A 26,591-nucleotide genomic window follows, 5' to 3' on the forward strand; every position below is an offset into this window, starting at 1 on the left:
CTCCTCAGCAGGCCTTTCCTGACCACCCTACTTAAAATCTCAAGCATTCCCACCATTACCTCCCCTTGTCACTGCCCTCCTCCTGCCCGAATTCCCTACGTAGCACTTGTCACAGGTCATGCTCCCTGTGTTACAGATGCATGCAGCATCTGTCTCCCACAACTAGTTTTCAAGCTCCAAAGGTCAGGGATTTTTGTGTTTCCTTTCCTGCCATGTCCCCACTGCCTAGAACTGTGCCTGGCACACAGTGGGCTGCCAACAAAGGTTTGCAGAAGAAGGAAGTGGCCAGGATGGGAAGACAGGCACACTCCCCCGGGCCTGCGGGCACAGGTCCCTGACCACACCTGTTGCCTTCGATCTCGATGATCCGATGATACCGGTCCAGCTCGTTCTTCAGGGTTTGTTGGGCCAGCGCCAGCTGCCGGCAGTCGTAGGAGGACTTCTCCAGGACCCGCTCCGTCTCTTCGATCTCCTTGCGCAGGGTTTCGATCTGCTCATTATAAAGCTGAATCTCGTCGTCGTAACAGTCGTGGGCATTTTTAATAGCTTGTTCCAGGGCTGTTGTCTGTGGGCAAAGACACACTGTAAGGAAATCCTTCCCACCCTCTGCCCTAAGGCACGGGCTTTGCCAGGACAACCTAGACTTGGCGTATACAATTTTATTTTGTTTGTTTCCCTGTCACTTAGAGACTAGCAATGAGTCACTTTGGAATCCTTAAGCCAAAGAGGAAGGTGAAAACTGAGCTCCTGTCTCCTGGCACTAACATCAGCACCCTCCGGGATGAGCCCAGAAGGGAGCCTACCCCAAAGGCCATCTGAGGATGACAAACCCAGAAAATAAAAAGAAACCCACTATCGTGGACTAATATGCATAATTTTTGAAAAGTACATTCTTCATACTTTAATGAATTAGCATAGATCTAATAGCCAAAAATAATAAAAAAGACAAACACGTACTAAATAGATAAGATGCTACTTTTAGTAAAATAATTAGGGGAGAGAAAAGTTTCCTTGTTCTCATTCAGTCATTATTGTGCTTTAATTTTCTCCTAAGCTTTGTTTTTGTTTTTTTTTTTTTGATGGGGGAGGGACAGGGTCTTGCTCTGTCACCTTGGGACTAGAGTACAGTGGCATCATCATAGCTCACTGCAGCCTCAAACTCCTGGGCTTAATTGATCTCCTGCCTCAGCCTCCCAAGTAGCTGGGACTACAGGTGTGTGCCACCATGCTTGGCTAATTTTTCTATTTTTTGTAGACAGTGTCTCACTCTTGCTGGTCGCGAACTCTTGAGCTCAAGCAATCCTCATGCCTTGGCCTCCCAGAGTGCTAGAATTACAGGCGTGAGCCACCATGCCCAGCCTTCCTGAGTTTTGATCAGCAGAGTTACATTTATGTTTTGGTAGCTAAAATGTGTGTGTGTGTGTGTGTGTGTGTGTGTGTGTGTGTACATGCACTTGTGTACACATAAAATAATGTCAGGGAAACACTATTTATATACTAATGCAGAGCAAGTAAAATTTAAGGCAGGAAAATAGAAAGAGGTGGTTTTATATTCACTTTAAGAGCTTGTGGCAGTGCATAAATTCTCATAAACATACAGTTGTGCACCGCATAACACTTCAATCAGCAACAGACTGCATAGACGACAGTAGCCCTGTAAGATTATAATGGAGCTGAAAAACTCCTGTCACCTAGTGATGCTGTAGCCATTGTAATGTCATAGAGCAATGCATTACGCACACGCTTTGGTGAGGCTGGCGCAAACAAACCTGCTGGGCTGCCAGCTAAAGTCTAGCACACATAATCATGTACAGTACATAATGTTTGATAACGATAATAAATGACTGTGTTACTATTTATGTATTTACTATATTAGACTTTTTATTGTCCTTTTATCAGGCACTCCTACTTATAAAAAAAAGTTTACTGTAAAACAGGGTTACGCCACAGCAGCCTCGTACATTTCGTGTTTCCCTGCATCTCTTGATTGCATCATTTTTCTCCCGTGCTTGATTTAAATATTATCAGAAAGAAGTCAAAAAGTTTTTAAAAATGGAAACGTTTATACAGTAAAAAAGTTACAGTAAGCTAAGATCAATTTATTATTGAAGAAAGGAAAGTATGTTCTTACAACTTGAGCAGAGCTTTCGTGGGCATTGTTCGCAGTCTGCAGTGGTCTGAGGTCATCTCCAGGCCTCCACGTTCACTCGCCGCTCACTCGCTGACTCACTCAGAGCAACCTCCAGTCCTACGAGCTCCATTCATGGAAAGTGCCCTGTACAGGTGTACCTTTTTTTTTTCTCTTTTTTATCTTTTATACCGTATTTTTACTGCACCTTTTCTATGTTTATATTTAGAAATGCTTAGATACACAAAGACTTCCCATGGTGTTACAATCGCCTGCAGTATTCGGTACCATCACCTGCTGTACAGGCTTGTAGTCTAGGAACAATCGGCCACCCCATATAGCCCGGTGAGTAGTAGGCTACGCCATCTAGCTCTGTGTAAGTCACTCCATGACGTTCACACAACAAAACTGCCTAACGACACATTTCTCAGACAGTATCCTATTATTGAGTGACACATAACTCTACTTAATTTACCAGCTTAATCTCTGTAGTTGTGGCTCTTTTACAATTTCATTCTTAAATTTGACATGCATGGTCCTCTAAAACAAACAAAAAAACCCCACTTCCACCTAGAGCAGCACTTCTCAAACTGCAGTGTGCATTAGAAACCGCCTGAGCATAAGATTCGGATTCTGACTCAGGGATGGGGTGAGGCCGGAGATGCTGCACTTTTAACCAGGTCCTGGGTGGGGTTGATGGTGCTGATCCTCGGGCCACACTCGGAGTCACGAGAGGCGAGACAGGTATCTGCAAGCAACGTCATGGATGTCCTCTATGAGACATTTCCTACATCGAGGCCTAAAGGTACATACAGGACACCCTGGAGAACCATCATTCCTAGCCCGAGCCAATTCTCCACTTCATGTGGGTCTGGCCTTGGGATAGTGAAGTTCCCTAAGTCCCTAAGTGAAAACGTAGCCTACAAAGATGTTCAGGAATATATCTGTTGCATAAGGAAAGAGGAAGGAGGGAAGAAAATGTACATATACTAAACATTTTGGGAAGACTTCTGTCTGGCCTATGTCATCCCTTTGTCTGGTGACTGTCCCACTCCATCCATAGGGAGGGTCCTGGCAGCAATGTGACCCCATTCTCCTGTCCAGAGCTTTGGAACCAGGGGTGGACCTGACCCGGGCTGGCCTATCCTATGCTCCCTCTCCTGGGAATTTGGAAAGGGATCGGAGCAGTAGCAGCAAGTAGGTGGCAGGTTCTAGACCACCAGGGCACACAAGCTGGGGCCTGCGGCTGCCATTCTGGAGTGGCAATCTTGCACAAGTGCATGGAGAAGCTGCGCAAGGCAATTCTTCAGAGAGGCAGAGACATGCAGCCATAGGGCAGAGACAAGCAGGAATCAGAGAGAGCCCGCGGCAAGAGAAGGAAGAGGAGGGGAGGGAGACAGAGTGAACAGTTGCCTCAGATCCTGGGTCCTGGGTCCTGCTGCCCCTGCCTTTTAACCCTGCCCCTTTGAAAAGAAAAGTAGTACATTTCCAGTGGAGAATCCTGGCAGCACTGAGGACACAACATCCCTTCCATGGGGTTCTTGCCAAAAATGCACAGCCTCCATCTAACCCTGAGAAAACACTGGGGAAACCCAGATGGAACATTTCGCAAAATCACTGGCCTGGAACCTTTGAAAGCATCAAGGCCATGAAAGACAAAGACAGACAGAGGAACTGTCCCAAACTAGGAGACACAAAAGAGACGTGATACCTAAGTGTGGGTAGGATCAGAAAACCATCAACGGGGTAACTGGTGAGATTTTAGTCTATGAATAGGACGGCATCATTGTTAATTTCCTGGTTTTTGTCACTGTCCTGTGGTTATTAGGTGTTAACATCTGGGGAAGCTGGCGGAAGGGTGTCTTGGAAACCTCTGTGCTATTTTTGCAACTTTTCAGAAGTCTAAAATTATTTCAGAATAAAACAAGAGTGCCCTTCCTGTTTCAAGTAGTTTGATTGGGTTTCTGTTCCTCACAAAAAAATCTCGGTTCAGACAGTCACCTGTAATGGTAAATACCAAATCACACCCACTAACTCCTGGGGCAGCCACACCTTGCTATCCACACCAGAGCGTTCACACACTCTAGGAAACGCTCCCGAGAAACGAGGGGATTCACAAGACCCCTTGGAGGCCCGAATCTCAGAGAAGCGTTGGAATTTCATGGGGAGAGTGTGTGGGGTTGTAAGTGATACAAAAAGAGCCATATGTCGGGGAATGGGGACTATCTCTCACTTTTCTATGTTTGAAATGTTTCATAATAAAGAACAAAAGAAAAAATTATAATACATATGAAGAGAATCTATTGTCCCCTTTGGGTATGAAGTCCCCATCCCAGAGAGGGAGTAATGGTCTGTGCCCACGAGTTCTAACGGGGGTCAGCTCACCAAACTTACAACAACCTTTTCGGGGAGAGAGGAGCTATTATTATTCCCACTTTACAGAAGAGGAAACTGAGGCACACAGGCGAAGTGGCTCGCCCATAAATATCACAGCAGAATTCAAACCCCCGTGTACAGGGTCTGAGGCATCCCCTGAAGCCACAGAGCCCCCATCTCAGCCTCCTCCCAGCTGCAGACAAGCGCGCAAGCACACTCGCACACACAAACACACGCACGCCCGGGGCCCCTGGAGAGCTCCCCCTCCCCACAAATCACCAGGCAGTCACCACCGCCTGTTTCCACCAAAGACACAGGAAACCCAGGGTGACCCACACAGAGACCCCTCCCTGAGGGTTTTCACTTAGCACCCTTTTACACAGGAAACAGAGTAACAACGGGTTGTCATAAATTGAAAAATCCGAGACTAGAAAAGTCATGTATAATCTTTCTACCCTACAGTCAAGCGCAATCTTTTTTTATTTCATCTCATGGTTAGATAATTTGTAGATTTTGTTGTGGTAGTGGTGATTGGTGGGTGGGTGGGGTTTTTTTTTTTTTTTTTTTCATTTGGGTGTGTATCTGTGTCTGCCATGTTTTGCAGGCTGGCTGTCCTGTGCTGGGGTGTGTGGGAGGAGCTCCGGCCCAGCTGGGAGGCGCCAGGCAGGACTGCAAGGCAGGGGCTCTGGAGGCTGATGCCCCGTGCAATTCTGCTGGATCAGCCCAGACCCCACAGCACCCAGTGAAGGGACGACTTGGCTTATAAAACTGGAATAGTGTCTACATCAGTGTGGTTTTTGTAGCTCAACCAGGGGTGGGGAACCTGTAGCCACAAGGCCACATGTGGCCCTCCAGATGCCCAAGTGCGGCCCCTCCACCGAATCCAAACTTCCTTTTAGTAAAAGGATTTGTTGTGTAAAATTTGGATTCCGTCAAAAGGCTGCACTCAAGGACACAGAAGGCCACAGGTTCCCCAGCCCTGAGAGGCACGGCATCGAGTGCCACCAGCGCCAGCCCAGCCATCAAAGGATGGGACAGGGACTCTGCTCTAGAAGCTCACGGTCCAGCGGGGGAGGCAGTCACAGAGCCCTCCCGGGCATCTCGGGGCTCAGGGAGAAAGGGTTCCTGGAGGAGGTGGGGAGTCCTGGGTATGGAGGAAGGACAGGGACTTCAGAAAGGACAGACAGGATGAGCAGAGAGGCAGGTTCTAGAAACCACAGGAGGGGTCAGGAGAGGAAGAGAGGGTGGCCCAGGGTCACCTCGAGAGCAGCGGCTGAGAGGACACCATAGAGGGAGGCAGGGGGAGGGCATGCGCCCTGTGGCACCTTGAACTTCATCCTGAGCGGAAGACTACTGTGTCTCTGCCTGGACCATTAGATCTTCTGATCTGTATCTCACTCCCTGCTGGGCTGCGACTCCCCGCTGAGCTCCTCCCTCAGTCCTCTAGGACGCCAGACTGTCTTACCAAGTATCACCACTAGATGGTGCTGAGTGACTTTAATGAGAAAGGAGACCCGGGACGCTCCCGCTTTGCAATTTTTTTTTTTTTTCAGAGACAGGATCTTACTCTGTCGCCCTGGCTGGAGTGCCGGGGCACAATCATAGCTCACTGCAACCTTGAACTCCTGGGCTCAAGTGATCCTCCTGCCTCAGCCTCCTGAGTAGCTGGGACTACAGCCTGCACCACCATGCCTGGCTAATTTTTTTCTTTTCTTTTTTCTTTTTTTAGAAACGGAGTATTGCTGTATTGTCCAGGCTGGTCTCAAACGCCTGGTCTCAAACCATCCTCCCACCTCGGCCTCCGAAAGTGCTGGGATTACAGGTATGAGCCACCATGCCCATCTCCACTTTGCAATGAATATGACTTTTTTCACTTCCCTGTCACAGAAACTCTCAGTCAGTACAATTTAAAGAAACAGAATTATCTGTCTTTTGGCCTCCACCTGGGAGAAGTGCCTTCTCCAGGGGCCTTACGCGTCTGTGCTCAGCTTACTTGCAGGAGGGGCCCCTGCTCTAATCCTTCCATGCTGGGCCCAGTGTCTCTCAAACTTGAGCCTGCAGAGTCACCCGAGGGCTTGTTAAAACAAAGGTTGCCGGCCCCACCCCACGGTTCCTGATTCAGCAGGTCTGGGATGTGGTCATGAATCTGCATTTCTGCCAGGTTCCCAGGTGATGCTGATGCTGCTGGGATAGGGAGCTCACCCTGAGGACCTCCGCTATGGAGGATTCTGGAAGCATCAGAGGCCTTAACTATAGGCAGAACCAGCTGCCATAGCCCAGCCAGGCTGGAGCCCTGAGATCCTAAGAAGCTCTCCCTCCTCAGCCCCCCACCACATCCCCCACCAGTGTGTTTTCCTCGCTGAGAGGTGTGTGGCCAAATCTCCCTTGGAAGCCACTAAAACCTTTTAAAACCAGAACAAATCCAGCCATGAACATTCTGGGTGAGGGTGTGGAGGGCCCAAGCCTGGGACCAGGTGTAGAACATTCTGACCCAATCTGAGACCCGCCCCACACCTGAATCCACAGCATCAATATCACCTGGAAACGGGAAAATGCACATTCTCAGGCCACACCCCAGACCTACTGAGTCAGAAACTCCTAGGTGGGCCCACCAAAATCTGAGTTTTAATTAAAGCTAATTAGGCAGAATTTTGGTCCCCATGACCTTTGCCCCTTAGTGTTACACCCATGAATATGTTAGAAGGCAAAAGACACCTTGCAGATGTAATTAAGGTTCTTAATCAGTTAAGCTTTTAAGAAAAGGAAGATTATTCTAGGTTATCCCTAATCACACCAGTCCTTTAAAGCAGAAGTCAGGCCAGGTGCAGTGGCTCACACCTGTAATCCCAGCACTTTGGGAGGCCAAGGCAGGAAGATCGCTTTAGGTCAGGAGTTTGAGACCAGCCTGGGCAATAGAGAGATCCCATCTCTACAAAAAATTAAAAATTAGCCAGGCGTGGTAGTGCATACCTGTAGTTCCAGCTATTTGGGAGGCTGAGGCAGGAGGATAGCTTGAGCCCAGGAGTTTGAGGTTGCAGCGAGCTATGATAACACCACTGCACTCTAGCCTGTGCAACAGAGCAAGACCCTGGCTCCAAAACAAAAAAAGTAGAACCCAGAGAAATGCAGAAGTAGAAGGTCAGACTGATTAGATGCATGAGAAAGAGCCAATGCACTGTTGGGGGCTCTGAAGATGGGAGGCCTTAGCCAAGGAGCATGAGCAGCCTCTAACCCACTCCTGGCCAGCAGCCAGCAAAGAAACCAGGCCCACAGTCCTACAGACACACAGAATTGAACCCTGCCAACAACTTGAACGAGACTGGGAGCAAATTCTCCCGTAAGAGCCCCCAGACAAGGGCCCAGGCCTGCCGACACCTTTATTTCAGCCTTGTGAGACCCAGAGCAGAGAGACCGACCAAATTTCCCAGAATTCTAACCTTGAGTACTGTGTGCTAATAAATGGGTGCTGTGTGAAGCCCTGGGTTTGTGGTAATTAATCAAGGCAGCAACAGAAAACTAATACAACTGTTTCATTAGACCCAGTGCTAGATTTTTTTTACTAAATATAAGCACATATCCTATTTTATATGAAATGATTTGCTAATATTTTGATAACTGTTTCAATACAATTGGTTTCCTTTTAATTATCTGTGCTTTATTTTATGCCTTTATCATCATTTTTCTGAGACGGAGTCCAGGAGCTTCATCAGACTACCGAGGGTGGGGGCAGGGAGCGGTGGCACCGAAGAGGAGATTAAGACCCTACTTTAGAGCAACGACGACATCAGAGTAAAGCAAGTACGTCTTGCTGCAACAACTAAGGGCAGGAACAGGTGGCCAGCCAGCCAGTTTCATTCCATGTTCTCAGAAACTAGGTTAATCCGTTGTGCAATTTCTTATTCTGATATTCAACAAATACATACATGTACATAGAGAAACGGCTTTGTGCTGGAACTGAAATTTACCATCTCGGCTGGGCTCTTTCATCTTTCTCAGAATCTAGGGCAGTGGTTTTCAACTTTATCCCCACGGCCACAGGAGAAAACACATTTCAGACTGCCAGCCCTGCACATCAGACAAATGTGTGTGTGTGTGTGTGTGTGTGTGTGTGTGAACCGAAATATATATAGGTGAAACAAAGGTTTCACAAAATCCTACCTTTTTACTTGCTGAGCACTCTGTTATTTTTTAGTCTATTTTAGCTTAGCATTGCTGACTTCCTTTTTAATGCTAGCTGATGCCAGTGAATCTACTAGCATTGGCACTAGTGAGCGCCAGGAAGCTCGTTAACTGAGAAGGGAGGCCACAGAAACGGGATCGAGCTGTTCTGCTGAGTTTAGTTTTCAAATTAAGCTTCACCCACAAGGGGGTAGGAGTAGAAATGTGAGCTTCTCACTAACAAATTTCTAACTAGAGGCCAGTACTCACACAACCTCTTTCCAGGTCTGTAATCAAATCCTGAAGGAGAAATTTTACCATGAGAACACAGGCAGGGAGCACAGATTTGAGCAAGCATAGGATAAAAATCCCAGTATGTGTTCCTTTCTTCTTATTTTTACACAGTTTAACCTGGGCTTGATGAATCCATGATGCAGAAGCTGGGACAGCCTCACCCTTGGTGGGGTGAAGGAGTCTCACGGGGAACCCAAGGGACTGGGGGAGGAACATGGCCCTGTCTCCATCTGCCTGGGACTTGTCCAGTCTGGGCACTGCTAGTCCCATGTCCTGGGAACCCTCAGCCCAGGGCAAAGCAGGGCACCTGGTCAGCTACTCAGAATGTCCTGTTGCTGCCAGGTGACACAGGTGTGTCTGGCATGTGACAACTCCTCCAGCTAGATACTATGCATGCATGTGACACCTCAATAAAATGTGCATGAAGCCCTGATTTGCACGTGGCAGACACAAGCATACCTGGGCCTGCAGCTCCACTCTCTGTGCCTGCAGGTGGGAGAGCACCTCCCGGCCCTCGTCCAGCTGGCTCCGCAGGGCACCCACCTCCCGCTCTGTCAGGAGCTTCTCCTGCACAAAGAAGGCCAGAGTCACACTCATGCACGTGAGAAAATGCAAAGAGGCCAAGGGCAAAGAAGGTGGGGCCTGTTCTGGACTGAATGTTCGTGTCCCCCAGAATTCATGCGTTGAAGCCCTAACCCCGCAGATGCTGGTACTAGGAGGTGAGACCTTTGGTGCTGGTATTAGGAGGTGATTAGGGTTAGATGAGGTCATGAGGGTGGGATCAGTGCCCTTATAGGAAGAGGAAGAGTCACCAGAGTTCTCTGTCTCTGCCACGTGTGATGCAGAGAAGGTGGCTGTCTGCAAGCCAGGAAGAGAGCCCTCCCCAGATGCCAATCTGCAGGCACCTTGATCTTGGACTTCCAGCCTCCAGGACCGTGAAAAATAAATATCTGTCATGGAAGCCCCTGTCTATGGTGCTCCGTTATAGAAGCCCGAGCAGACTACGACAGGCCCACAGCAGCCGCTGCTTTTGGCTTTGTCTCCCGAGTCTGAACCACCTTGTGAGCACAAAGCACAGAGACAGTCTCAGGAGACCTGAGCTGAGACCCGGTTGTGCCATGAACTCACCAGGAGACTCTGGAAGAGGCATTTGACGCCCAAAGCCTCCGCTTTCTGTGAAAAGGAAAACCCAGAACACAGATTCTCGCTGGGCTCTATTTTCTGTGCCTGTGAAAATGAAGGTCAGCCTGAGCTCTGAGCCATCCACCGTGCAAGGGTGTTGCTGTGCGAAGTGGGAGCCACGGGGCCCCAGAGGCCGAAAGGGGAGCGGGGCCCTGGTGAGGCTGCTGCGCCGTCCTATCGACAGTCTCTGGAACAGCCTGGAAGGGAATCCTCCTTGGGTCTCTCCGCACTCAGCCAAGCAGCTGCCCCGCTCCTGGCCTGCCTTTCCACTGTCTATTCAAAAATATTCAAATTGCTTCCCAAAGCCTGACTGCTCAAGCAGTGCCTTCTGATGCCACGCAGCGACTCAAAGCGACGCAAAATCAGAAGCCAGGCTTGTGCCAAGTGCTCCCGGTGTTCACGCGCTGAAGGCGGCCCCCTGCTTGCAAACACCTGGCAAAGTGGCTGGAGCAACGACACGGACACACAGGTGGCTGCAGCAAGACAATGTGCTGGATGGAAGCGAGGGTCAGCCCCGTGGCCGGACCGCACGGAGAAGCCGGGCTCGAGATGTACTGCAGATGGCTCCTCAGCTGCGTCTGTCATTCCTGTGTTTCTCAGGGCACGGAGGCGTACGTTTCTCTCTCTCTCTTTCTCTGTCTCTCCCCTGTGACTCTCAGTCTGTCTCTCTGACTCTGTCTTCTCTGTTTCTCTGTGTCAGTCCCCACCTCCCTGCCTCAAAGAAGCAGAGAGGGGTGTGGCTGGGAGCAGAAGGGGACCCATGTCCCCAGCAACCAGTATATGGCAGATTTGCAAATATGTTACCCTGTACAAATGCTAGCCCGCAGCCTCAGGATGGCAGGAGACACGGTGCAGCTCAGGATGGGCTCCTCTCCTCACCGCCTCGCTCCTGTTCCCCTTCACACCCCTGCCCAACCCCCACAGGGTCCGCCCACAGGGTGACTCACATGGGGTGGGTCCCCAAATACTCACTGAAGAGGAAGGACAGCCCCACAGCTGGCACTAACAGGGAGGCCAGGGTGCTCTCTACTTATAAACAACGCTACACAGCATCCGAAAATGTCACTCTAGGACCATGCAGGAACAAGACAAAAACAAGAGCACAGACCAAAGACCCCTGGGCAACCACAAAAGTGACCATGACTGCTCTCCCCACCAACAAGAGTGAAACTGCTTCATTGCCAAGTGCAGCTCTAGCCACACGCACTCCCTCTGGGTCCTCGATACAATGATAGAGATACTCAGTCGTGGGACTGCCCCCATTCTGAGGGCACCCAGCCCAGAGCAGACCCTGCTTACCTTCCTGTCCCCCAGAATCACCTGGCACAGCCCAGATCCCACACCATGTCCCCCCCCCCGCTCCCCGAGAGCAAGTCTCCTCAGAGTGACGCTCCCTTGCTACAGTGGACAACAAACCCAGCTCTCCCGACCCTCGGTGCGGCCGAGCAGCCCTGGCTAGTGGACCTGACATGCTTTTCTGACACATCAAACCAATGACCTGCATTCCTAGGGAACAACGCTCCTTATTTATGCAAATGTGACTTTATGCAAATGTGCACACGTATCCCTGGGGACCGTGCTCAGGTGCAGATTCGGACTCAGTGGGTTCCAGCTGGGGCTGGACATCCTGTCCCACAAGCTCCCGGGGATGCTGATTTGCTGACACCAACATAAGTCCAGGTGGTCTCTGCATTGTCACAACTTAGCAAGATTCTGTTACAAGGGAACAGATGATATGATCCAAAGAGTGTGCTCGGATATAAAACATCTTTGAACTAGAGGACAAAAATGAGTTGGAAAAATAAACATAATGTCTCTGGAAAGGAATCTCTGACAAAGAAAATTAAAGCTTTAGGGAAAGCTTCTTGAGACCTTTGTAGAAACCGCCGTTACATCAACTGAGGAGAACAGAATCCTGAAATGATAATTGGTGGGCAATTTGGACAAATATATCCTCATGAAGACCAAAAAAATTAACTTTCCTGCCTGCCTCTTAGATGATATTTTACAGGGTTCAAAAGTGTCTTCTAAAGCAAATTTGGGGACTTCTTTAGCTTTGATATAAGCAGCAGCTACCCTAGTCCTCGGGTTCTACAGCAGTTTGTCTGGCCCTGCCCCAGGCAGGCCCCACCTCCCCAGCGGCCCATTCATTGTCTTGTGTGAGGCCTGAGCACAAGTCCAGGCAATGGCAAGTGTCACCAGGGTTGAGAACCACTGCCTTAGGTCACCCTTGCAAAAAAATCCAGAACCCTATCAGTTCAACAGTCCACCAAAGCCTGTACCAGCCTACCACAACCTCTGGAGAAGGGGCCTGGGAACATTTTAATTTGAATTTGCACCCTTTTCAGTTTATTTTTGTATGTATCATATTATGCATCACAAACTTCCATAAACCGCATTAGGGACAAGTATGTCAATATTCTGTTGAGCAGCGAAAGAGCTAAATGAAGAAGGAATTTGGAGAGTTACACCAGGAATAATGTTTCACATCCAAATCCCCAGTTTTTACAAACCAGCTGCAATAATCTCTACCCCATCTCAGTAGTTTTCATGCCACAAACTCATGGCACAAGAGCCTGGTCTTTAAAATACATTCACTAATTGAGGTTTTCCGTATTTGAAATTTATAATCAGATTGATAAGAGAATAAGAAAACATACAACTCCATTAAAAAATGGGCAAAAGATTTGAGCAGATCCATCAACAAAGAAGATATACAGATGGCAAACGACTAAATGAAAAGATGCTCAACATCGTTAGTCATTAGGGGCTGCAAATTAAAACCACAACGAGATACACAACATGGCTACTAGAAGAGCAAAAAATAAAAAGCTGACATACCACGCATTGGCAAGGACATGGAGCAACAGAAACTGTCACGCATTGCTGGCAGGATGCAAAAATGGCACAGCACTTTGGGAAACACGCAGTTTCTTATGCAGTATACAAGGAAGAACAGCCCATAACTCTTAAGAGACACGGTTTATGTCCTCAGATGTCCAAATACTGGTATTTAGACTATGAGTAAAAACTCGGAAGGTCAAACTTCAAATGCAAACACAAAGCAGGAGCAGGGCAGAGGCCGTGCTCACAGTCCGGCCCGACACTCTCCCCGGGTCTCTGCCCAAGTTCACGAGGACCATGGGGTGTGAGAACAGTCTGCAGACGGGGCTTCCTCCAGGACGGCTCTGCCTGTCCTGCAGCCGCAGCTCCGGTATCTTACCTCCCTCATCCCGCTCACAGTGGACGCCTGAGAAGAGGTGTGAATGATCTGCTGTAGGATGCCGATGTAGGTCTGAATTTCCAGAAGATTCTGTTGGGGGAGGGAAAGCATTCTCATTATAAGTTGGGCTGCCTGAGTTTTTCCCGCTAGCACCAGGCAAGCCCAGAAATGAACACTTCACATGCTCCACCATCACAAAGAGGGCAGACCATGATGGAGTCAGGGATGAAGAAGACCCTGACGAAGGTGCTGCCATGGACAAGCCCACCCACCCCTGCCCACCGTATCATAGGCACTTAGCGACTCCTTCAATCTGCACAAGAACAACAGGGCAGATGAATGACCTGAGGCTTGGTTAATTTCCAGATTTCCCTTCAGTTACTTGGGCGCACTGCTGCTGCCTTCACAGAGCCCTGCACGTGCAAAAGAGAACAAAGAGGCCCTGGAGGGTACAAAGGACACTTTCTGACACCAGCAAAGGGCAGTGCTTCAAAGAATGGGCTTTGGTCAGTCAGGCCTGGACTAAATGACTTACTGGTTGTGTGTGGTCTCAGGCAAGCTATTTAAACCTCCGAAAATGCAAGTTCTCCTATAAAGTAGGGATAACTGTCTAAAGGGAGGCAGATCCTTTTTACCAGCCAGTGCACCTGTCCCCAGCTCTGTCCCTGCCTCTCCAGAGAGCGGCCTGTGGCCAACTGATGGTCATCTCGTCCGGGAATACACAGGCCCCGTCCCATCCCCAACCCAGGCCAAGGGATGATGGGCACAGGAGTACCAAAGACCAACATTCCTGCTCAAGGCGGGACCAGGCTATGGTGTGATTCTCACTCACGCTCCAGGGCTCCCTGTGACTATGGGATCGGGCCAGGCCGGACTCCAGCTGAGACTGCACCTTGCTGTGCTCCTTCCCTCCCTTCCCCCCAGAGCCCTCCACCAAGACAGCAATAGCACAAATCACAACCTCTGATGAGGCAGGCTGTGCTCACAGGGAACCCAACCTAGCACTATCTCCTAAGGCTGTTGCTGGGGTCCCATGACATAATGTGGGTGTGCCTCACAGTGCAAGCTAGCGTCATCATCGTCATCATCATCATTATTCTAAATGGCCTTGAAGAATGCATTGAGCTGCTTCAAAATTGCCCCTGGGCACTGCTCCCAGGATTCCATAAAGTAGAGCAGAAGCAAGAAGGCAGGGGGAGGAGGAAATGGCTGTGCCTGATGGAAAGTTAGTGGGACCCCAACAGGAGGGGACAGGCCTCACATACTGACGCAGGTACACACTGAGGCAGGAAGAGGATCAAAGGTTTGCAGAGCACTGGCCAGATTCCAGGTTGTGCCTATGTTCCCACACTGTCTTAGTTTGGGTTTCCCCAGAAGCAGAACTGGTAGGAGGATGCGCATGCAAGCAGTTGATTGGGCGATGACGCCGGGAAGCGTGACTGGCAGGGCAGTGGGGTGTGGAAGGGAGGTGGGGAAGGGGGGACAGCTAATGAGGGCCATGTTATCAACAGATCACCACTGGGGGCACCTGGAGATCCTGAGGCCAGCAGAGAACAGAAGCCTCAGAGTCGGTCCACACCGGCAAGAGGGAGCTGAGATGTTTCGACACCAACTCCTGTCAAGTCACCCTGCTCCCAGGTGGCAGCAGTTTCCCAACACTTCCCTATCTGGCAGGACGGCCTTCAGCTGCTCCAAGAAAGTCCTCAGGCAAAGTTGCAGAAACTTGCAGCAGGGGGAGGCCAGAGTGCCCTGGAGAGGTAAGCCCCGCGGGCCAGGGCCAGGCGCCCACATGTCTGCTCCCCTAGGTCACCCACACAGCTGCACTGGCAAGGGGAGTCTGCATTAGCATTTTGAAGAGGAAGAGGCAGCTCAGAGGAGTTAGGCCACTCACCCCTGGTTACACAGCTGCAGGATCTGATCTTTCTGAAAGGGGCGGCCTTGCAAAAATAACAGGAAAATACCCAACCCTACAGTTCCCCCAGTAATGGTTAAAGATCAATCCTATGAGTTCTCTCACTAATAGGTACCCTGCAGGAGTTCTGTTTTGCACAACTTCTGAAAAAGCTGCATGAACGGAAAAGAGATGTAAAGCTCTCTCTTTCAAAATTGTTGTTTGAGAATCTGCTTTTACAGGTTCCTGAGTAAACAGCAGAAAAACGAGTGATATAGCCTCAACCCTATCTCGAGGACAGTCACATCTCCTGTGATAATCTCTTCTCCAAGGAAAGGCAGGAAAACAACTCTTGGCCTTTGACATCCTTGCAGTTTTGTTATCTACCTGCCACCAAGGAGAAAGAAAGGAGTGAATGCAGAAGTTTCTCGACTGTACCTGCCATTTTTACAGCCCCCTTTAAAAAGCCCCAAGATCTGGTTTTTGGGGCCAGCACATCCTTCCTCTTTCCAGCTCCATGCTAGTCTTTTTTCCTTCCCCCAGGGAAAAGTAAATAAACCTTTCTGTCTATCCTAATCTCTGTCTGGAGAAATCTTTCTCAAAACCCCTGTGCACCAACATCGCCACCCTAATACTTTCTGGGACACCAAAGTCAGGCCTGAGAGAAGCTGGTGGGGTGGAGAGAGATCAGAGCACTTAGCAGAGGGGGCTCCTGAATAAATGCGCTCCTTCAATTCTCTGGCTCAGAGGCAGAGCTAAAAACAATGCTTCTTTTCGCATTTGCTGCATCTCTGCATTTTCTGGAGCTTAAACAGTAAATAGATTGTAGCTTAATCAAGACAGATCTATATAAAATCGCTTTATAAATTGTACTGTACAATACGGATACAGTTCCCAACACCTCAACCCCCAACTCATCCACCGTTGCCTATTTCTCCACATGTGTCCGGCATATCGAGTGCTGTCCTGCAACCGACCCACCCCTGTTTGTTTGGTTCAAGAGACAATGCACATGAAAGCAGGCCACCCTGGCAGTCTCAGGCTTCAGCCACAGTGTCCTGCACTTGTCTGACCAAGCCCAAACTGGATTTTCCGGAGAAAGCACTTGGAAGGGTCATGGCTACCTTTTTGTGCCTGTCCTTTGCCGCACTGATATCGTCCTGCAGGAACTGGGCTTCGAGCTGAAGGCGCAGGTTATGCAGCAAGGCTTCGTCAGCTTCCTGCAATGAGAAAGAGTCACACATCCCCAGCATGCGGAGGGAGCACAGGGGTGAAGTCAGCCAGGCATGGGGGACAACCCAGGGGCTCATTAAAATGCAGATAGTTCAGTAGTTCTGGGAAGGGGTTAGCCTCTTGAACCTGGTCTAGAACAGTAGTTCTCAACAGAGGGGTGGTTTTGCTCCCAAGGGAACACGTGACAATATCTGCAGACATTTTTGACACCACTTGAGTGGCAGGTGCTTCCACTGGCAACTAGTGGGTAGAGGCCAGAGACACTGCTAACTATCCTACGATACACAAGACAGCTCCCTCACAAAAAAGAATTCTCTATCCTAAAAAGTCAACAGTACCCAAGTTGAGAAACCTTAATCTAGATAGATCAGAGTTAGGGTATTTTAACCTTAACATGTAAATAACATCTATATTTGTTCTATATCTCATCATCAGTGAGTTGAGTTTCTATAATAAGACTAAAACAAAGAATAATTTTCCCTTAATACTGAAATCTATATTTTAACAGTTTTCTCCCAAGGACTGTTAACATTTACCTTGAGATGATGTATCTTTAATAGAAGAATGCATTTTTTTTTTTTTTTTTTTTTTGAGACAGAGTCTCACTCTGTTGCCCGGGTTAGAGTGAGTGCCGTGGCGTCAGCCTAGCTCACAGCAACCTCAAACTCCTGGGCTTAAGCGATCCTACTGCCTCAGCCTCCCGAGTAGCTGGGACTACAGGCATGCGCCACCATGCCCGGCTAATTTTTTCTATATATATATTTTTAGTTGGCCAGATAATTTCTTTCTATTTTTAGTAGAGACAAAGAATGCATTTTTTAAGAATGACTGCTTTTGTGAATTGCATTTGCTCCTTTAAAGTTGGAAATGACATTTATCACAAAAGATTGAATTTTCTCACCAAGCTTTCTTCTCGTTGATCTTGTTTCGATAAACCAAATAGATACAAAAGAATTGTTCATGCTCTTAATAAGATTGTGCTGTGATGTCTGGGATTGACTTAAATACTTCAGCATGTTCAGTGTGATATTGCAGATGAGCATTACCCTCCTGAGCTCAAGCAATCCTCCCACCTCGGCCTCCCAGAGTGCTGGGATTTACAGGCCTGAGCCACCATGCCTGGCCTGTACCTACCTTTATTAATGAGAGCCCATTGCTAATATTCATCATGCTTACTAACAAGTCATTAATAAGTCACTTCCCAAGGCCTCAGGTATTGGCAGGTGTGCATGGCAGCTCACATGACCACATTTCTGAGAGGGCACAGTGATTGGCCAGCATGGGTCACATGACCATCATCTTGCTTGACTACATGATGGGAAGGAAAATCAAAGTGTGCTGGGATGCAGCCCCACTCCTTCAGAGGCAGTGGTTCGTGGGGACTGATTCTCAGCCCTGGGGGTGGGGCCACCAGCCCAGAGAGGCATGGCTCTGGGAGGCATCTGGGCCAGAGGTAAGGCAGTGCTGGGGGAAGACCTTGAGCCAGTCCCTCTGGATGTTTTTCTACCTTCCCTCTGCCCCTCTTAAGACTCCTAAGGATGGGTGGGGTGGAGAATTCTCAATCATCTTAATTTTTACCAAAAATTCATCAACAGTTGGTCCACAAAGCTGAAGAGACAGAAATAGGGTTTCAAGGATCCTTGTGTTATTACTTATAAAGGGATAAAACACAGAATTTTAGAAATAGAAGGGACACTAGAGGTCATTGGTCCTCAAAGTTTTTTTTTCTTTGAGACGGGATCTTGCTCTGTTGCTTGGGGCTAGAGTGCAGTGGTGTCATCATAGCTCACTGCAGCCTCAAACTCCTGGGCTCAAGTGATCCTCCTGCCTCAGCCTCCCCAGTAGCTGGGACTATAGGTGCACACCACCACACTTGGCTAATTTTTCTATTTTTTGTAGAGATGGGGTCTCGCTCAGGCTGGTCTCAAACTCCTGGCCTCAAACGATCCTCCCGCTTCGGCCTCTCAAATTGCGAGGATTACAGGCAGGTGTGAGCCACCGCACCCAGCCCTCAGACTTTTTTAACCCACAGGTACCATCCTTCAAACAAAGTAGCCCATAGAAGTCAATATAGAGAAGCAAAGCAGAGATGCTATTCCATTTTTTTTTTTTTCTTGAGACAGAGTCTCACTGTGTCACCCTGGCTAGAGTGCCGTGGCGTCAGCCTAGCTCACAGCAACCTCAAACTCCTGGGCTTAATCAATCCTTCTGCCTCAGCCTCCCGAGTAGCTGGGACTACAGGCATGTGCCACCATGCCTGGCTAATTTTTTCTATATAGTTTTAGTTGGCCAGATAATTTCTTTCTATTTTTAGTAGAGACGGGGTCTCGCTCTTGCTCAGGCTGGTCTCGAACTCCTGAGCTCAAACAATCCACCCGCCTCGGCCTCCCAAGTGCTAGGATTACAGGCGTGAGCCACCGCACCCGGCCAGAGATGCTATTCTTGAAGGACGAACAGGGGCCACGGGCACTCCACTCCATCCAAAACCCCTCTTCCCTCAGAGCCCCTTCAAGAGGCTCCCTGTAACATGAGGGCTCTGCAGCTGAAAGACAGTCTACTCTACAGATGGGAGGCTGAGGCCAGACTGATCCTGTGGGTCATTTATCGAGTAGATGGAAGCTAGTGGAAGATAATGGGATTAGAATCTGTCATGGGCTCCTCTATACCAGTCAAAAGCTAAATTCTGAGTCCTGGTCCCATCTTTCCGGGTGCCAACCATTCTTCCCCATCTCCCTCTTAGGATCATGCCAAAACCACCACCCCTGGGTCCCATCAGTCAAGTCTTTAAAACTTCTCATGATGATAATAAAAGGCCAGTCAATACCTGTCCTTAAAATAGGGATTAACCAGATGCTTCTGCAAACACACTGTCTTGCTTTGAAGAGCATCACCTGATAAACTTTCCCCCAAACCCCCAAAGGTGAGTAGGTGCCACTGGAATGTGCAGTTGCTGATACGTTGAGGAAAATTTGTTTTGAAAGTGTTTTCTTTTGTTTGCACCAGAACTCAGAAATGTGTAGACGCTTGTATTTTTATTATGCTTTGGATGCTGTCAGCTGAATTTTCAAAAGCTTCACCAGCAGAAGCATGTAGATTTTTCTGAATTGAGACTCTACGTCAATAGTCTAATTTTAGAAAACATTCCAACCCTGATAATGTGTATGTTCTAGATCGAGACCAGTGATTCTCAGAGTGTGGTCCCGGACCACACCACCTGGGAACTGATTAGAGTTGCAAATACTCCAGCACATCACAGACCCACAGGATTAGAATTTCTAGGGCTGGGGCCCAGGAATCTGGGTTGTAACACACCCTCCAGGTGACAGTGACACATATTGAAGTTTCAGGACCACCGGTCTAGGCTATTGACAGCCATTTTTAAGAAAGGGACTGGAGAAACAAGAGTTCAACACACCCTCGAAATCAGCTTTGCCAACCTATTTACAGGGATTCTAGAAACTCCATTAAAAACCCAACTGTTAAATAATGGATATTCAAGTTCATAAAGATTTCTACTTAGCTAGCATTTAATTAAAGACACTTTTCTTCAACCCTAGATGTCAAAAGCCTTTCCAAGCACATTAAGGTCACTCTTCCTACAGGTGCTAACACTGGCCTGGAGGAGGCCGCCAGGCAAGTTCTGTATATCTCCACCCTCTCCTCTGCCTCAGTTTCCTCAACTCTCCCTCCCTTTGCATTCTTCCTTGCTCTTCCTCTGCCCTTTTTCTTTCTTCAAGCTTCTCCACCCTCAGCCTCCTCTTAAACTCTTCCTTCCCAATTTCCTCTCCTTCTCTTTTCTGGAAGTTCATTTCCAGCCTCTGAGGAATTCTTGGGCATATGAAGGCGTAGTCCTGAAGGTTGAAGCTTCATGTCCCCATGCTTTCATGCCTAACCTCCCTGGCCTCTTGTTGTTTTCTACAGATGAGTTTAGGAGACACATGAATGACATGGAAAAGCACATATGTCAGCCTTTAAATATTTTTTAATTGTTTTTCAGTGAGAGCATTTAACTAGAACCCACATCATTTTAAAATTTGGGGGATTTTAAAGAAAAAAGGAGAGCTAAACATTCAAGTTTAGTTAATAGTTAATAATTTAGTTATAGTTTCCTTAAGATAAGCAAAGTCAGGCATTATTGGAGACCTATAACCTCGTAGGTACATGTTTAGTGACCATGAGTTCTAGAGGTTAGCCAAACCCAAATCTTTAAAAGTCGTCTGGAATTCTTACTACATCAAAAGGCTGGAAGTTTGAATAACTTTGGCCACAGTATGTAAGTAGTATGTTGAGGAAGTTAGTTCAATTCCCAGTGCATAGCAAAGCGTGGCTTGCTTTAGCTTACCGGTGATAAAAATACAGGAGCTCTGTTCTGGAGGTTTAATTACATGGGCAGCATGAATTGAATTTGCAAAAGCAGTAGCAATCAGCCCTTTCATGTTCATTATGATAGTTTCCAAGCAGGATTCAAAGTCCAGGTCACTGATTTCCCATGGCTACACTGAGGGATGAATCCCTTGCACAAGTGAGACCAAAGTAAATGGACACTGAAATTGAATTGACAGCCAAAACCTTGTTTATCTGAGACATCCAAAGACTTGTCGACCAAAATCACTGACCTGACCAGCCAACACGATGTGGACTTTAGCCTCTTTCTTCTCATCTGATGATCTCAACGGACAGAGAATAAAAAGGTGCAATGTTCACCTGGCCACCCCCCTTGAGGGGCTGAGTTCTCCGCAAGTGGACCCTGCGCCAGAGACTGGCTACCTGTCATTTATTTGGGGGGTGACCCCAGGAACCACAGGTAAAGGAGGGGAAGTGACCCAGGCAAGGGAACAAAGCCAATAAAAGGTGTGTTAAAGAGGTTACCATTGTGGACAATGGGCTCAGTCCTGCTGAGCTGGGGACCCCCTGAGGGACTGTATGGAACCCATCTCTGAACTGCTGCCATGAGGGCTGGGCAGCTGGGGAACTTACCCACCTACTCCTTTCCATCAGCAGGGTTGCTCCTGGGGTGTTAACACCCAGCGCTTTGAGACTGTCCACTTGTTCCCACAGCCAGAGAGACGCAGGAAGCCATCAGAGCATTCAGCGTGGCCCAAGGGATATGGACGGGGCACCAACACCAAGGGCTCTGGGGCAGCTTTAACTGAGAGCACTCTGGCTTCGTGTCTGTGCTCTAAGCCACACAGTGTCCCTGACAGTTCTTAGGAGGTAGAGAGTGAGCCACCAACACAAGAGACGCTGACTCCCGTCTACACTAACCACGGCTGAACTGTGGGGGTCTGAAGTCATTTAACCTCACCAAGGGTGAGCTTCCATTAGCAAAGAGAAAGGGTTGGACTGGGTCAATTCTAGGGTTAAGACCTGCTCTGCCAATAACCGCGAGACTGCTCCAAGCCTCCCACAAGCCAGCGCCAGGCCCTCCCCAACTTCCTGCATCTGCATGCTGGGTTTATGATTTCTGCTACATCCAAGTGCCACCTGTGCTCTTACTCACTCTGTATTTTTCTTTAAATTGACTCATTTTTACTTAGATTTATTTGAAAAGGAAATTTTAATGTCACCTGCTATAAATAAAAGGTAATCATAAAAAATTCACAACTACAAAATATTGCTTCTCCATCCACCGGCTAAAATCATCTCCCATTCTGCCAGGCTATGCACGCTACACTCTGGAGAAAACCGCATTGACCTGGTGTATGACGGAGCACTCGAGGTACCACTTGATGTGGTCTGTCACATCAAGTGCTCTGAAATAATTTCCGTGACCATGAATCAAACACCACCATGTGACAGGCAGGTCACATAATTCTCACTAGGTGCACAGACAGACTTCCACTGCGATGGGGTGGGGACTACTATTGTGCCCATTTCACAGATGAAGAAGCTGAGGCTTAGCAAGATGAGGCAATTCACGCACAGTCTCACAGGTACTCAATGACAGTGTGAGAATAACAGGCCACACTCCACTTTTGGACCACACAGCTCACTCGTGGGCAGAAGTGTCTTACCCTGGACCCAGGGAACAGTCACACCAATTCCCTGTGCTGGCCTCACCCATGTTCTTGGTAGCATCTGTCCCCAGAACCTTCCTATAATATTCATTCTTATGGGACTGATACGTCAAATGTCCACACTCTGTCACAATATGCATGAGGGTGGTGGATCTGTGTTCTCTGGGTGGTAACACGGTGAGATGGCTTTTCCTTATTTCTCATTATCTGCATTGCCTTATTTTTCTACTGAGAATATGTATTGCTTTTGTAATAAGAAAAAAAAAACGACAGAAGTTTTGGGCTTGTTTTTAAATCCACTGTCATTTTCCATCAAGAGTAAAAAGAAGGACCCCATTTTGGGGAGGAATGCCCAAGATGGCACTGCATGAGTGACAACCTTAGAAGTAAGTCACAAGAAAGCCCTGCCTGCAGTGAGGACAAATACTCACAAAGCAACACGTGTTGGTGCTCGGAAGGGGGCTTGGGAGGGCCTGGACTGGCACCTAAGTGAAGGGTGTTAGGTACCTACATCCCAGAAGACAGCGGTCTGTGGACAAGACAGTGGCCCCACCTGGCAGACTGGGATTGCCAAGAAACTTAAGAATGGGGATGAGTTGCAGGTGTCAGCAGAACAGCTGCGCGATGTTGGGCCAATAAGGCCCAACTCCCAGCCCCGACTTCCAACAGCCTTGGGGCTGTCACTCCCCAGGAGAACCATTGAGCCTGCATCTTTAGGGCTTTCCTGCAACACATGCTCACCACCATCCTAGTGTTTATATCTGGGGTGCTCACAGGTCATCCTTGTTGGCCTGAGACAGTCCCAATTTACAGCAACTAAACCGCACAACTACTGACAGCACCCCCTTTCACCCAAGTGTCCTGGTTTAGACAACACATTATATGCTCACACAGAGAAGGGACCCCATAGACAGGTAACGTAGACAAGGCAAAATTCCATTTCCCTAGATTTTAGTCTGATTTTCCCACCAACTAGCAGAATAATCCTAGACAACAGAGGCTGGACAAAGCCATACTAACCCTGTCTAAAGTGGTTGCCTGGAGTTCTATGTGGAGAAGGATCTGAAGGCATATCTGGGTACAGCAGGGAAGAGTCTGCTGCTTTATCAGTGATTATGATGAGGTTATAAGCATGGAAGAGGGCGGGCACAGCAGCCCATGTGCCCTCAGTAAGCAATCCTTCAACCACACAGTCTCCCCGGCTCCTTCCACTCTGACATTTGAGCTCTGAAATAATCAGAAAAGGACAATGCTTGAGCCTATTTGCTATCCCTGGTTTTGTCCAACCCTTACTGAACAGGATTATTTGGTAGTGGAGTTCTCGTGGCTAAAGCAGAAAATCCAATCAGTTAGGAGGATGATGGAGAAATCCAAGAGCGAAGTCACCCTGCAAAGAATAACTCCACCCAACCCCTGCAGGAAGGTCTCCAAAAAGAAGCTAACAATCCCTGGTGTGCCCCATGTGGCTACTTTTCATGCTATGAGAAGAGGGAGCTTGAGGGTAAATGGAAATTACTTCCTGTTTTCCTCAGATTTTTCCCGTGGAGCAGCAATCTCAAGACTCTCAGCCAACAGGATAGAGGTAACACTGCATCCAAACAACCACTGCCCAAAGCAAGGTCCTTCCTAAGTTTGCTGTTTGGGATAAGCAAAACAGTAAACCAGCAGCTTGTCATTTTAATGTTGGCATGTTTTGCTAGCCTAGCATGACCGACAAGCTTCATGATCTACATTTCACTCGTGAGACTGTGTATCTTGGGGTAGAGGAGTGTGTGTAGGGGTGTCTGAGTGGATGCACAAAGACTCAGGTGAAATTAAGAATCAAGAAAGAGAGTGACTGCCAAAGAAGTCAGTAAATCCTCAAATAACAGAGAGGAAGCACGTGAAACAGTCACTTCTGCCATTCAGTTCAACACTGAATCAAGCTACATAAACCCAAGGATGTGCTCAGCTCACCTTGTTAAGCCGTTCAAGCATTTCTTTTAGCAGCAGTTGACATTCACACTCATTTTCATACCTGCAAATTGGACATATAAGCAAGAGTTGGGTGGCTTCCATGATTTTATATGCATGGATCACACAATCAGCACTAAATTCGATCTGAGTACTTCACCCTCTGCTTTAAGCAAATGTTCTTAATGTTAAAGTAGTAGCTAAGGCTGCATTTCCTAGACCGCTGCTTCCCAATCCTTTCCACGCTGTGGCTCACACAGGAAGTGGGAACATTTGCACAGTGAGTAGTGGAGCCTGGTGCAACAGGGAGCAGTCAATGGAACACAAGTCTCCTGGCCTGGAGGCTCCAACCTCCCACCCTAGCCTCTCCTGCCCCACCACCCCAAGGATGCAGGAATTATGTCTTGGCAGATCTGTAACCCAAGTGCAGCACCGAGCCTGGGAGGCCACCCTACACAATCAACAAGAGACACCATTAACCTGACCTCATTGGGATCCCCTATACTATTTTGTTGACATGTGCATCGTGTCAATTTTTCTAGATTATGTCATTTAATCTTCACAACACCCTGGAAGAGAGCAGTTATTATTATTACTGTGTGAAAGATGAGGATATTGAGGCTGAGAAACTTGCCCAAGGCCACAGGTAGATGCTACCACACTCCGCCCTCATCCTAGTGGCATCACGCCTGCACAGCGAAGGCCTCTCCTGGGCAGGTGGGCAGGGTGTGCTGGATGTGCCAGAGAGTCAGGGCATCCGGCAGCTGCCCTCAACCTCTGAGGGAGGCGGCCTGGTACATAAATACCCCAGCTCCCTTCCCCTCCACTGGGATAACTGAGGCTGCTCTACACCCAGCAGGTTGAGCTCCAGTTGCCCACGATGACAATGATGGTAAGTTCTTTAATAAAATCATTGGTAACTTGCTTGATAATGCCTTCCCTTCCTGTCTCACTTCCTCACTACCCTACTGACGCTCCCTGCAGTCATCCCCCAAAGAAGATACTTGCCCTCAAATCCCTACCTCGGGCTTGCTTTCAGGAGGACTCCCAACTAAGAGAGGAGAGGAGTCCAGACTCAGATTTGAGTCTGACACCAAAAACTGTGCTTAGATAACCACACCACACTGCCTGGGTAGAGCAGGGAAAGCCCCAGCTTAAACATCCACAAGATTAATAAAGCAACAGATGCTAGAAGCAGGTGTATTTTTTTCCTAGTCAATTTCTTCCTGGAATTCTAGAGAAAATAATGAGGATGGAAGAAGCAGAGTGACCCCAGAAATCATTCTGGTCAGTGAGGGTTCCCCCTTGGAGGAATCTGACCCCTGCAGAAAGGGAGAAGACCCCTTCCCGAATGACTCCTCCCCCCATTCCCTGTAAGCTGCCCCTCAATATGCATTCTCTCCTTCTTCCAGGAGTTACAGTCCTTGCTCTTTGGTGGGCACAGGGCTGCCTAGAAGGGAAACTACGTTTGCAAGCCTTCCTTGCAGCTAGCTGGCCATGGGACTAAGTCCTGGCCAGTGGGATGGAAGCATAAGTCTGCGGCAGCTTTCAGAGATCTTCCGTAAGCCATGGTGCAGGTGCCCTTTGCCCCTTCATCTGCTTCCCTTCCTCCATCTTGTGTCCTGAAGCATGGATGCTGCCCTCTTGAAGGCCACCCAGAACCTTCTGGGTCTCAAATACTGCAGAGCATCACAGCAAACTGCTCACCCAGACCATACACAAGAGAGAAACCAATTTCCATCGTGGATAAACCAATGGCACTTTTCCTTTTCATTCATAATGTTGTGAAACTGTCACTACCCACCATCTCCATAACTCCTCATCTTGCAAAGCTGAAACTCTGTCCCCATTAAACACTAACTCCCCATCCACCCCTCGCCCAGCCCCTGGCAACCACCATTCTTTCTGTCTCTATGAATCTGACTACTCTAACTGCCTCATATAAGTGGAATCATACAGTTTTTGTCTTTTTGTTACTGGCCTATTTCACTTAGTATAATGTCCTCAAGGTTCATCCATGTTGTAGCATATGTCAGAATCTCCCTCCTTTTTAAGGCTGAATAATATTCTATTGTATGTACAGACCACATTTTGTTTATCCATTCATCCGTCAATGGACACTTGTATGACTTCCAC

The 26,591-nt window shown here is 48.3% G+C and overlaps 1 protein-coding gene across 1 annotated transcript in view; it reads right to left on the reverse strand.

The window, feature by feature from the left end:
* BFSP1 (beaded filament structural protein 1) overlaps positions 1–26,591 on the reverse strand; it is a 35,507-nt gene that overhangs the window by 4,946 nt on the left and 3,970 nt on the right. The window contains exons 2-6 of the mRNA XM_045528883.1: positions 24,459–24,519; positions 16,377–16,472; positions 13,362–13,451; positions 9,416–9,523; positions 345–565 (exon numbers count right to left, since the gene is read on the reverse strand). Coding sequence (XP_045384839.1) covers positions 345–565; positions 9,416–9,523; positions 13,362–13,451; positions 16,377–16,472; positions 24,459–24,519 — 576 coding nt within the window. The remainder of the gene's footprint in view (positions 1–344; positions 566–9,415; positions 9,524–13,361; positions 13,452–16,376; positions 16,473–24,458; positions 24,520–26,591) is intronic.

Source organism: Lemur catta, chromosome 17 (genome assembly GCF_020740605.2).
Source record: "Lemur catta isolate mLemCat1 chromosome 17, mLemCat1.pri, whole genome shotgun sequence".
Lineage (NCBI taxonomy): Eukaryota > Metazoa > Chordata > Mammalia > Primates > Lemuridae > Lemur > Lemur catta.